Genomic DNA, 13416 nt, shown 5'->3' on the forward strand with positions numbered 1-13416 from the left:
ATTAAAGTGAAGCAGATGAGTGGGTTTCTGCCATATGCTCCACACCCTCACTCACACCACTGTACCTGAGCCCGACTTCAAGGAGATGCTTTTTCTCCTTCATCTGCAGCATTATGCCATAGCCACTGCAGGAGCCTGACCAGCAGCCTGAGCTGGCATGCCAAGTCTCCTGTGCCTATAGCCTTCCAGCTGAAGGCTGGATGCTGCATGGCTACAGAGCAGAGCACGGCTGCGTAAACCTCCAGACGGAGCTTTTACACCCTGAAGGATGTAAAGCACCCTATTCCAGAAAAGCCCCATCCTCTCCAACCTCTGCCTTTCCCTGTTCTCACCCCTTCCCAGTACAACCTGCCCTGCGTACACACAGCCTCACCTCGTGGACTGCTTGGCCAGCATGGCCACGTAGGTGATGACGAAGCTCTGGAACTTGCGGCGCTGCTCCTCCCAGCGGTCCTCCACCGAGTAGTAGTTGGGCAGCGGTGCCCCAAAGAGGATTTCACTCCGCAGCAGGGAGCTCTTCATGTTCTCAGCAGACAAGCCCTCATCCACATACCAGTAGAATTCAGGGTGGGTCATGGCCAGCTCCAGGGATCCTGCAGCAGAAAGCAGCACCGCTTTGGTTAGGTCCTGCTTAGTTCACTTGGCAAGGCACAGCGTCTAGCGTGACAAACTGGGAGTGACCCTGTCTTTCAGCATGATGTTGACTGCTGCTGCCTTGCACAGAGCAAGAAGGGCTGGGGAAAGTTGTATTGCAAAGGCTCACATCCCACTGTGCTGCCTACATGCAGTTTCCCATCAAGGACACATCTTCCACCTAACTCCGATCTGAACCACAACTCCCCCAAGCAGCAATGCACACATCCCCATTGACACTCCCACTACTGGATGCACTTAGTTCTTGTACAGTGGCATGATATTTGCTCCATCAAGCAATGTGCTTCTTGGGAAGCACAAGAACTAAATACTACCCATGGAAGATGTGGAGTCCTGGCTCTGCTCTGACCTGGTACCTCTGCCATCTGATGGTGTGAGGGATGCAGAGATGAAGGCACTCAGTTCTGAGCAAGAGACACTGACTGTCTCCCCTAGAATCCAAGCTCTCTTAAGTTCACACCAGAAAGACCCAGAAACTATACTCTTTCCTGTTCTGGTAGCAGAACTGTTACTCACACTGAAGCAGATGGAGTTAATGCCTTGCCTGCTCCCTATGTGGCTCCTGGATAGCTGTCATCTGCAGCCTGTGCTTGGGAGACAGATGGAGGCTTCATCCTACAGCCACATCACACCCACAGACTCCTCATGATTCACCTTTTTTTCACCATCCAGAGCCTCTGCTCTACTAGAGGGAGACAGAACAAGGTATGGAGCTGGGAGGAGGCAGGACCTTCCTCCTCTTCTTCTTACAGGAACCTTTCCAGCTGGTGACTCATAAGCTGCCTTTCAAGCTCCAGAGCAGCCCACAGACCTCTTTCATCTGCTTTGCGGTGCAGGGAAGCGCATCCCTATTGTCTGTCCAAAACCTGACATGCCTCTGGTTAACCACAGTCATTTACTGGGGACAAGAGTGAGTAGAAGTCATCCTACAATGCAGCACTTCCCCCTCGTTTGTCCCTCTCGCTTGCGAATTGGGGCCTGTGTGACCCATGACTGGAAACTGCAGGGACTTTGCTGAAAGGGCTAAAAAGAGGCCCTAGCACAGCAAACATGATTCCTCGAGGCACAATGCAGCAGCATCTTCCTCTCTGCACAAGGCAGTCACCCCTCTTAGCTGGGGATACGTGCCTTAAACATGCCAGCCCTCACCCACAGCCCTCAGCTCACCTTGTATGTCAGCAAGGTCTTGTCCCATGCCATCGTAGTAAATCTTCCCTCCTCTCTCAGTGGGGAAGAAGTAGGTCATGAGGGAGCTGGGAGGGGAGCAGTAGGAGTAGGAGCCCAGGGGCAGGTCCTTCAAGACCTCATGGGGCTTCCAGCAGAACTCCCGGAAACGAGGGTGATCCATGATCTTACGCTCGACCTCATGGATGGTGACCAGGCGCTCAGTGGTGAAGATGTTGTTTTCAGAGTCCCCCCTGGCCAGAAAGATGAGCTCAATGCGCCAGTGGGCATGAGTCTGTGTGTTGGCACTGATGTAAGAGCTGGAGTAGTCCCAGCGTGGGGCACCCCTTGCAGTTCGGGAAGTCCTGTTTCCTGGGTTGAGGTGGCCATGGGGCTTGGGGGAGCTCATCCTGCCTTGTGGGGTGCTGCGCTTGAGCCGTGCGCTCACCCCGAGGTGGGAAGCGTTGAGGTGAAGCTGCTGGAGCTGCTCAAAAATGAGCCTCTGCAGGGTTTCAGAGGTGAAGTCAGCCAGGTCCCGGCGGTTCCTGCCCCACGACCCAAACTGGGACTTGAGGGCCAAGGCGAGGGCATCGAAGCGCTGCGAGGACTCGTGGTTGCGGATCTCAAAAGCATTGTAGGAGATGTCAATATCCAGGGCTGGGTAGTGGAGGAACATGACAGCAGCAAGCACAGCAGGGATGGCACAGCCCAGGAAAAGGATGAAGCCAGCACAGCAGGGGTTCGTAAATACCCATCCAACAATATTCCAGAAGCCAGACACAGGCAGAGTGACACGCAGGGGCCTGACTCTGCACGGGCTTCTGCCACACAACAGAGCACCCTCACACCTCTTCCGTGAGCTGAAGGCTACCTCTTCATCTTCCTCCTCTAGCCAGGCATCCTGTAACAAGGGGTCATCCTCTGTGTCCATGTCCAGTACCTGCACAAAGAGAAGAGCAGTCAGCAAGGCCCAGCAATGGGTGTCCCCAGGCACAGCCGTGAGCCCATAGCAGTTGCCAAAGGGTCTCAGCAGCAGAGCCAGGGAAGGAAGCACGCTCCAGCTCTCAGGAAAGCAAGACTCCTTTTAAACCTCAGCCACTGAAGGAACAGGATCCGGGTATCCCACACCCTGCCTGGCAGAGGAACCAGGGAGAGGAGCTCAAACTACAGCCCCAGTGCTCAGTGCTGTGGCAGAGGAGGGCTCTGCATGGTTCCAGGAACACCAGGCTAGAGACAGCAGGCGATTCACAGTGTGCTGCTCAGACTGCAGCAGGAACATTCAATTAGCTAACCTGGTTCTCATGCCCAGGAACAATCCATGCTACCAGATGAAAAATGCAAGGGACCCCATCTTCCTCACTTTAAAACTGACAATAGCTTTTCCCCAGCTCCTTACAGCTGTGTTCATCCTTCCCACAAAGGCACACGTATGCACACACAGCAGCACATGCAGACACACACGTGTGCATGCACTCACACATACCAGCCTCCACAGAGAACTCCCTGTGACCCTGCTCTAGTCCCTAAAGGGCTATCCACTGCCCGTGTGGGAAGGGAAAGGGCTGAACAACCCTGCTTCCCTTCCACCCCTGCTGGATATTGTTTATGGAATGGGTTTTCCAAGTTGCTACGGAAGAAGCCAGAAGCAAAAGCTGTTCCTGCACCCGTGGAACGAGCAGGGGGAAAACTCTCCCTGATCAGCTCACACCTGGGCGGAAAGCAAGAGAGACCCCCCAGGAGGTGCTCTCCTCCGCAGGGAAGCAGAGCCAGCAGCCCCCGCTCACGGATGAATGAGCACATTCAGTTTGTTACTTGACCCTGATAGCTGCAACCAATTTACACACAGGCCAGAAGCAATTTACCAGCATTGTTCCTAACTAGTGTTTCTATTTTAGCAGGACTTGCATCAGCAGAAGATGAATTGCCAGCACCCCTTAATTCCAGGCCCACAGAAGACCTGAGAGCTGCCTGATCATGGACCAAGAGCAAAAGCAATGAGGCAGCAGAGGGATGTGCAAAGGAACAAGGGTCACAGAAATCTCCCTGGCTCTGACCAGCCTGGGTGACGCCTGCGGCTTTGCTCACAGGGAGCAGCTCCCATAGGATCCATTCCAGCCTGAGCAGCATCTCTGCTGGCAGGCTGAGCAGAGCACTCCCAGCACTGCAGAGCCTGTAGCATGGATGGGACCAGGAACCTCTGAGCTCCAGCCTCCTGCTTGCAGCAAGAGAAGCACAAATGTCAATCCACGGCTTTAATCTGCAACTTATGTTGTCTCAAACCAGCCCATCCTTCCTGTGAGTGTGAGGGCAAGGACTCTCCTACTCCCTTACCATGGTCAGGCTCACGCAGCAGCCCACCCTCCTCAGTCGTGCTGCAGAGCTGTGCAGGAGGGCATGTGGAAGCCTGGGCTGGATCCACCTCCTGCTCTGTAACCTCACTGAGCAAAACCCCGATGGGTACCACTGAAGGCAGATGGCCACAGCCCCTCTTCTGCCAAATCTCTGGCCCTCAGGAGGCCAATATGGGGAGGAGAAGGTGGCTCACAAGACTCTGCTGCATTGTTTCCCCCTTTACATGTAGGGCTGTTAGACAGCAAGAAGAGACCGAAGGCAGGGTGGTGGTATTTTCAAGTCTCTGGAAAGGTTAGGAGAAATCTAGTTCATTTTAGGCTTCATTAAGATTCCTTTAACATTCAGGATGCTCATCCCCTCTGGACAGTTGGTGGGTACATGCAGTTCCCTCCATTCCATCCAGCTGCCCCTTCTCCCATTGCCCTGGGCTCTCCTTCAACAGAATGAAGTCACTGCAAGACCTGATCAAGCATATATATTCTCTCTTTAGGAAGAGGTAAAGGGCCATAATAATTTCCCATTTATTGAGCTACAGAGGAGAAGGAGGGAAAAAGATTCTAATCCTGAAACAGAAGAGCCTGCACGTGACAAGAAAGGGAAACAAGGGACTGAGATAGTAATAAGCCAGCAGAAAAAGGGATCATACCATGTTCTTTTTTAACCAAGAGCTAAATCCTCAACTCAAGGAAGGGGTCAGACCTCAGGCACCTCCCTGTGGCTCTTCCCTCCACTCTCATCTCATAGTGACTGCAAAGCCCACCTTTATGGGCACCTATGATGTGTGAAGGCCAGTGCATGCTACCTTCTAGCTAAAGACAGGTACAAATTCTGATGCTGGTGTAAACGCCAGCACAGCAAATGCTGGAAAGCCACAAGATCACATGCACTCACATGAGAGCTGAGTCAGGGAAGGACCAAGATGTGGTGCAGGCAGGATGGCAAGGGCAGGGTAAGTGCTGTCCCTGATGGTGACAGCCTCCCTCTGCATGCAGTCAGCACCTGAGTGCATCCTCCCCTACTTCCACCACAGCTCTCAACCCTCTTCAAAAGAGAGTTTACCACATGATTCAGCTCCAAAGCCAGACACGGCTCACTCAGCATTGCCCCTGGGACTCAACCGGCTTTACCATCTCCTCAGATCCTGCCTGGGTCAGGATGAAAGCTTATCCAACCCAAACCACAGCAAGCTGAACTGGTGGGGAGGGAAACCCTCAAAGCAGCCAGAAGGGGAGTGGAATGCACTTTTTCTGCTTATATTCTACTTATATTTCTGCTTATATTTCTACCTGTGTTCCCTCCACCACTGCCCATGGACTCCAGGCACTGAAGCATGTCCCAGTTACTTTCTCCATTCCAGGACATGCACAGTGGACCTAATCCTGCAGCCCTCAGAGCTCTGCCTCCCTTCTGTGCAAGCTTAGCCTGCTCCAGGTTGGAGGGAGCAGAGCACAAGAGCCCTCCTAGGAGCCCTGGATCCATTTCTTCAGAGAAGAGGCACTGATTCATCCGCTTCGGGTGAGCATTTGGATTTCTTGTGCTTTCCTCTGCCCCTTCCAAACCCAGGAGGCTTCCTCCTGGTTCACACCAGTCAGGACTCTGTAGGGTGGCAGAACCTCCTGTGAAGGTTCCTGGCTCACATTTAGGGTGCTGCTACAGGCACAGCTTCCATTAAGTCCGAGAATGGGAAATAAGTCCAGGCAAGGCAGTTGGTATAGAGATACTTTAAGTGAAAACCTCTCCAAAAGCTGAGCCTGCACAGTTCGTGCTCAGCTCACCCACCTCCTAGCCTGGTGCTGGCACATGTTCACACTCATTCAGCCAGCCAAGAACCACTTGGGGATGGGGAAAGGCAAGTGAGCTGCTGATTCAGCAGCACAGCTGAGCTTGGAGGGAGCTTGTAAAACACTGAGCTCGAAAGCGAAGGTAGGAGAGGGATTCAAACCATAAAACACCTCCTCCTTTAGCATTCAGCCCTCAGACTGCTGGGCAGTTCCAGCATTGTCCCAGATAAAGATCCTTCCTGAAGAAGTGAGTTCAAAAGCTCCACCACAGCAAAGAGTCAAGGGGCTATGAAGAGACTCACATCTTCCAACACTGCACTGGTATAAAGTCACAACTTTATGGGAGGTACGAATAAAGCCAGGATCCAGCTGGATATGGCTTTCCTCTTCACAGCCACAGCAGCAGTGTGGAAACACAACCAAGAGGAAAACAAGGAAGGACTCTCTCTTTTTCCAGTTTCAATGGGTACTTCTGTCCAGAGGCCATCTCACATTAGATCTGAGCCACCAACCTGAAGCTGAACCTCAGCACCATGGCCATGAATGCTACCAGAGCCTAATGGAAGATGCTCACCCCTTTCCTCCATGGATGACTGTCACAGATGAACCAGGATGGGCCTCTAAGCCTCTTGTTATGAGCACCCTCCATTCAGCAATTTAACCTGGGCATCCTCCACATCTTGCTGTAGCTTCCCAATCTGTTCAGAGTAATGAATTAGGCATTTAAAGCACTGCAGGGCTGTGGAGCACAGGGTAGGAATAGTTATGACTCCTGTGAGCCTGACACACAGCAGAAAAGAAGGGACAAAGCCAAACCTGGGGGACCTTCAGATCAGGAAGAGTTTTGCCCTTGACTGCAGTAGGTGGGATCCAGCTCAGACCGCAACAGCCCTGCAGGGATTGTCACTCACCTGCACCCCGACCAGGACAAACCCCCATGTAGCTCCCATATGAGCTCCCTTGCAGTGAAATCAGGATAGAAGGAAGCCGCTGACAAGCTGGGGAGAGGCAGTGACAGACAAGGAAGCTAATTACAGCCGACCTGGCTAATTAATGCTGAATTCCAGATTAAAATCCCCTCACCAGTGTTCCATTTCAATTACTCAGTTGTTCCTTCTGATAGGAAAAGGGAAGCCTTGTGCATCAGCAAGCTAGGAAGAAAAAAGGAACGCAAGCACAAGGCTGGAAGGGGAGGGAAAGACAATTTCTGTAATATGGGAGATTCCTATCGACCAAATAATTAAACTTCACATTCCTTTCTCCCAGGGGCAAAGCTTTCAGAGCACAGCTAGCAGTTTTGTGGGCCTATCTGTATGCCTGAAAACTCTTGGAGGTTCTACCAAAGGCAGCTTTATGGCCCTTTGTTAGCTATATAAAGTTCCTCAGAAAGGGAGAGAAATGGCCTTTGTGCTTGCAGACTCATCCAGCTCCTGCTAAAAGCTGCCTCTCTTAACGATGCACAGTTGATGGCAGGGATGGACACAGCACCTCCCAGGCCCTGTTATGCTGGAAAACACTGTGTAAAACAACTGCAGGGCATCATTAATGTACACCCACTCTAAAGCAGGGCTCCACAGTGACACTGAGACTCAGGAGCAGAGATCTGCTCTGCACTTGAATCACTGAGACTTGGCCACAAGTAACTTTTTAAAACACAGCCAGAAAAGGATCTCTGAGGTCCCTGTTCTGCCTTTATCAACACAGCTGTATCCTGGTGCATTGAATAAGCTGTGTGGTGCCCTTTGCTTTCATGAATGGGGAAAATGAACCGGTAAGGAGGAATCGGATACAATCTCAGGGCCCCTAATTGGGAGTTCTGGCTTGCAGAGGTGCTGCACTTCCAGAATAGCAAAGCACGCCCAGGACACCTCACACCAGGCACCTGACCCTGCATCTCCTGAAGCACTTCTGAAAACACTGGCTTGATACAGCCATTGACCAGATCCTGTGCATGAGGATACAGCCCTGAACCTGTTTCACTGGGGTACGAGCCCAGAGAGACACATGCTGCTTGAAGGCACTGGGTTAAACTGCTGGCTGGGTTGGCTCCAGCATTGTTAATCAAGCAGGTACTTTTCCAGCTGTACAGCACAATGCAGGGGAAAAAAAAGCTTTAATCTATTATCTTTCTGGACCCTTTGCATTTCCCTTCCCACTCGCTTTAAATCCTTTGGAAAGACACACACAAACACTGCCAGACCCCAGGCACTTTGCAGATCAGAATGTCATCAAACTGCTCCAGCAGCACAATGCTGTTGGAATTGAAGCACAATGATGTAAATGTGTGTTTGCTGGAGGAGAAGTTCAACAGAATGATTTTAAAACAGTATATTTAAAGCTCTATTGTCTGCTCCCAGGAGGCAAGACAATAGGTAGGGCTGTATACAGGGTGGAGGATTGCCAGATCTCTCAAGCTTTATGAAGTAAGTACACGCTTGCACACTCACTCCTAACTGAGGCAGCCTCTTTCTCTGCTGTCTGTCCCACTCTTCTTTCCCCTTACAGGCACTTTTACACCATGGCTAGGATAAGAGCAGCTGGAAATGGAAGGAGTCAGTCAGACTCTAGGATCTTAAAGGCCTTTCTCAACCTAAATGATTTTATGATCGATCGACCTGCTTTCAGAACGGACAAATGGAGCTCTCTCAGCCTACATCAAGGATCTCTCCTGCCTGCCACTCCAGGTGTCTGACAAGCACTGATTAGATCTACTCATAACTGCATGTCAAAACCAGCGTGGAAAGATTAGCTGCAAAGTCAAGCACTCACCAGTCAGGAAATGCCCAATCCAGGATGGATGGATGCTGACACAGCACCCTCAGTTTGCCCCCGTTCTGCAAATGCTTTGCAGTGCAGTTGGCTTCCAAGCCCGGTGTCACAAGGCAAGGACTGTGGCCTCCGCCAGGGCTGATGCTCCCTGAACCCAGGAGCTGTTTGCCACCTTGCTGTCTCCTCAGTGTTCGGTGTGTGGTCTCATGGCTCATTTCCTGCACGCCGCTCGTGCTCTGGCTCAGAGGCAGAATTATTCATTTCCAACACTGCCTGTCAGGACAGAGTCTGAGGGCTGAGCAAACAGGACGGAACTGAATCCTCTCCTGGCATCTCTAGGAGAAGGAGGGGGTGGTGTAGTCTGCATCTGACAGATGCAGCGGCTCAGAAGGAGGAAGAAAAACAGACACTTATTTTGGGTGCCTCGTTTGACACACAGGATGCCCCATTTCTCAGAGTGCACAGAACGGCACAGGTGGGGCTGTGCCTAAGAAACTGCGAATTCCACTTTGTTCTGGCACCATGACCTGAGGTGAAACAGCAATATAACCTCTGCGCTGGTAAGGGGCATCCGCAGCGAGAGCCAACATCAGACAACTGATGTTAACCAGTGACATGCATGCCAGTACCTGGGACATCAAGGACCATCAGCTCCCCCATCTCTCTTTACCTCTAAGCCGGTCTTGTGGACAAGGAACACACTGAGGAAAGGGCCTGCAAGACCAGTATAGAGGGAAAAGGGAGAGACTGGTTTAAGAGGTGTTGCTTTGCTATGTCAGAAGCCACTACCTGAACACAGAGCAGAGCAAGAAGAAAGTGGACAGAAGAATGAGGAAACCACACAGCTGTGATACACACAAGGATGTACAGCAAAAGCAAAGAGTAGAGCAAAAGCGTCTTTCCTGTGCTTGCCAGGAGTAAGATGCCTGCAGATAAGAACCAGCTCAGCCATCCAAGTTTCCTATTTTAACACCACGGCTTTCCTGAATGGTTCCTTAACTAGGACAAAACAGTGATCCCACAGCCTTGGATCAGGGGGAGATCTTCATATGGCACCACGGGACACTGAGGCAGCCTCACCACGGCTCCAGCAGGTACCACCTGTGAGCTCTGTCCTAGGATGCTACTTCCCAAGTGATTCCAAGAGAATCTGTATCCCGAGAGATTTTAAAATCCAATCCAAAAGCTCACAAGGAATTGCCCCAAACTACTTGCTTCAGAGTATTGAAACTGGCACTTTTCAAAGAGAAAGGTCACCAGGATTTGCTGCCATCAAACCATGCGCGTTTGGTGCCCTGCCTGCCCAGGACTGCTGCAGAGCTAAACCTATACGAGAACCTCACTAACATGCACACCATTGCCAAAGAAAATTCATTTCCTGATAAAATAATTTGCTTGTGGTTATTGTAACGGATGATTGTAGCTGTCAGAAAACAGCTTCTGGGTTACAATCTCCCGAAACGTGCCTTGCAGCCTTGTGCCATGTTTACCACTTGAGCTACTTGCTTATGCTGATGATAGGGCCCCGCTGTCACTCAGGGCTGTGGCATGTGTTTCTGCACACTGAGCCTCTGATTTGCTTCACAAATGACTTACCTAAGCACTACAGAAATGACTTGGACTTTGTCTGAGCCCCAGCCACTTACTGTTTCCAAGCAAAGGGCTGGCTTCTGCATTGGCTGCATGCCCTTGGGTGCCTTGATATGGTTTCAAAAGCACCCTGTGTGCCACCAGCAGCCCAAGACAACAAGCTTCTTACAAGTGTGGTGATTTCCACACACCCAGAACGCTGTGCTCACAGCAAAGCCTTCCCAGAACATTAAATACTGATGGCTGACACAAACCAGGGTCTTGGGTTATCTCAAGAAGCGTCACTCACTCCAGGAAGGAATCTCAGACCACAGAGAGGATTCACCAGTTCCCAAGCCCTTGGAATAAACTGCCATCCCCAAGGCTTGTGTGCTGCTCTTTTATAGATCAGCTCCAGCTTCCCACATCATCGTCAGCCTTAGAAGCCAAGTCCCACTGTCAATCACTTATTATTGCACCCCATGCTCAGGCCCCCCAGTTTTTGTCACCGTGAGCACTGGTACCACTCTGTGCTCAGATGGATGATCCCAGCTCTGGCCCTGCTCCCCACATCTGCTCCTGGCAGCAGGAGGAAGTGTGAAGACAAGGGCTGGCTGTGCACCCTCCTCCATCTGCAGCTTCCCAGCAATAGCCTGCCTGTGTGTGTTCACTGTGCTGCTGGGACTAACCAAAACACCCTCTCCCCAAGGCCCCTCTCCAGAGCCCCCCCATAAGCTGCCAGGTCATTACTGAGAAGGAGGAGGGCAACCTCTTCCTCGCCATGCATGGGAGCTGCTTTCTTGCCAGCAGCCTCAGCAGCAGTTATGTGCTAAGGGACATTGCTGGTTGTGGTCGCCTGGGCAGCAACATGAAAGGTAATGCAGGGATGCCAAGGCTGTGGTGCCAGTCCTTCTTTTACCAACTATAGCACAGGCAGCTCTTTCATTTCCACTTCTTGCCAGTCCAGCATTAAGAGCATTAAAAGAACACGTTGCAAGTGCTCCCCTTCACCTCAAGGGCCTGTTTGGCCAGCTCTGGTCATGATGCTCTGGCTTTCCAGGAGAAAGAGGTACAGGTAGGAAGTCCCATCTGCACGTGTGTCAGTGTCTGACTCCAGGTGCCACCAAGCACCCACCTGATGGATCGAAACGTCCTGCCTTTTTGCTGTTGTAACTGACATCAGAAAAAGCCACATTCACAACAGGAAGGCTGCGAGGACTGCGATCTGTGGTGGGGACACAGCTCCCACAGCACTTCAGGCATGCTGACTTCTTCAGTAGGGCTTCTCAGATGCCAGCATGAAAGAGGAATAGGTGATGCTGTAGTCCTCCCATACATGAGGGAGCAGAAGACAAAACCCAAGGTCATCCATGCACCGAGCTGTGGTATAACATGGCCTCTTATTTCTGAGAATGTGAGGGGCTGAATTCTGGGGTGAATTCATCCTGACAGTCACTACAGCTGAGTGGGAATGACTGCAGCAATCCATGCTCTATTGTCACCCATGGAAAACTCACTGCTGGATGAGGAGGGACTCATGCAGCAGCCTGTAGGTAGCTGGCTCTCAACAGCCTACAAAGCGGGATCTCAGCAGGTTTATCTGCCTTACCTCCCACACTTCTCTCTCCAAAACAGATGCAGCTAGCTGCTCTCCCATGAAAACCTGGAGCTTCTGGAACTACATTAATTAGCAGTGCTTTTTCCTCTTCCCAGGATCAGCGAGGAACCTGGAAGCGGAGGTGTAAAACCCAGAGGCTAGAGAGCTTCCAGTGCCACTGCTGAGTGCCCCAGTGCAGGACCTGGCTGCACACAAGGGTTTCCACAACAGAAGAAAAGCCTCCTGATAGGAAGAGGAGGACATGGAGACAAGATGCCTCAGTGCCTGAGCAGCACGTCAGCAGATCCCCTGCCAGAAAAAGGACTCAAAAGCTTACTGCCAGCTGCACCAACCATGCAGAAACTCGCATTAAATGTTCCCACAGCTCGATGAGCACAGTCCTGCAGACCGGTAGCAGAGGAGGGGGCAGAGGCTCAGAATAAGCAAACAGGCTTTAATGACACATTAATCTCAGGGAGAGCCCAGGATGCTTCCTAGTACAGACAAGACACGAAGAGCTGGTTCCTGTTAGTCCCTGTGCAAGGGAAGGAAATGGTGCTGGTGGCAGCCAGAAGCTGCCAGTGAAGCCATGTCTATAGGATACAGCTTTAGGCCATCAGGACTGAGCTGAAACAGCAACGGTCTCCTCTCTCTTCCCTCCCAGTACAGACTGGGAGAAGCATGATGTAAGCCTAGCACAAGAGCACTTCAGGAAGAGGCAGGCACCACCCTTGTTCCTATTTGCCTTCTACCACCAAAGCCATGCAAGCTGCAGGAGCTCCCCAGCTCCTGAACGGCAATCATCAAACCCAAAGGATGCTAAGGGACTGCCGTTTGGCACAGAATCAAAGCATTCCATGCAATTGTTCCCAGCTCCTTACCGAATCCCACGCTTTCAGCCAGGCAGTCACAGGCTGGGATTCTGCTTGTGCTAACTGTAGGACCGAGTCCTGCACTTAAAACACAAACCCAAAGGAAGCATTTGTGGTGCTGCAATTAGTTTTTCTAGCTTTCCTGGGGCAAATCACATCAGCTGCTTCTGAACTGCTCTCATATTCTGGAGTCCAAGACCCCATCTTGCATCCTTTCACAACAAGCTTTGTCCCAAAGCCTCCCCCCCCCCCCAAGCAAACACAGGCTGGTGTTGCATAGACATCTGTAAACTGGTTTTCAAAGGGACTCCCTCCACTGCCCCATGCTGAAGTGGAACTGGGTCTGGCCCTCTGGAAACCAGGCCCAGCTGGCCGAGGAAGGGAGCAAACTCACCGCAGGCACATCCCAAATGACTGGAAGTGCAAGCAGTACCATGATCCACAACAGAACCAAATAGATGGGAATGTAGGCAGGTGCTGTACATGCAGGAATGAATTTAGCTGCATATGTGCCAAGATTTGGATGCAGGAGGAGCAATCTCCCCCACAGCACATCAGAAATACAAGAAACACCAAGAGGTCTGGAAAGGAAATGTCACCACAGTCTTAACTTAATCTGTCCCTGCTACTTACAGCACAGGTCTTTGTTACCGGCATC

At 51.5% G+C, this 13416-nt stretch overlaps 1 protein-coding gene across 6 annotated transcripts in view; it reads right to left on the reverse strand.

The window, feature by feature from the left end:
• DISP3 (dispatched RND transporter family member 3) overlaps window positions 1-13416 on the reverse strand; it is a 42691-nt gene that overhangs the window by 15515 nt on the left and 13760 nt on the right. For 5 of the 6 annotated variants that reach the window (XR_008975095.1, XM_057430782.1, XM_057430780.1 and 2 more), the window contains 2 exons: window positions 1822-2758; window positions 374-593 (listed from right to left, as the gene is read on the reverse strand). Coding sequence is in view for 5 of the 6 variants with exons in the window: in XM_057430780.1 (XP_057286763.1) it covers window positions 374-593; window positions 1822-2758 (1157 nt within the window). In the remaining variant the exon portion in view is untranslated. Of the gene's footprint in view, window positions 1-373; window positions 594-1821; window positions 2759-11300; window positions 11429-13416 lie in introns of those variants that run through there. The other variant, XM_057430783.1, reaches the window with a different exon arrangement.

Source organism: Pezoporus wallicus, unplaced genomic scaffold, assembly GCF_028554395.1.
Source record: "Pezoporus wallicus isolate ANWC-B61680 ecotype Strahan unplaced genomic scaffold, APGP_CSIRO_Pwel_v1 contig_11693, whole genome shotgun sequence".
Lineage (NCBI taxonomy): Eukaryota > Metazoa > Chordata > Aves > Psittaciformes > Psittacidae > Pezoporus > Pezoporus wallicus.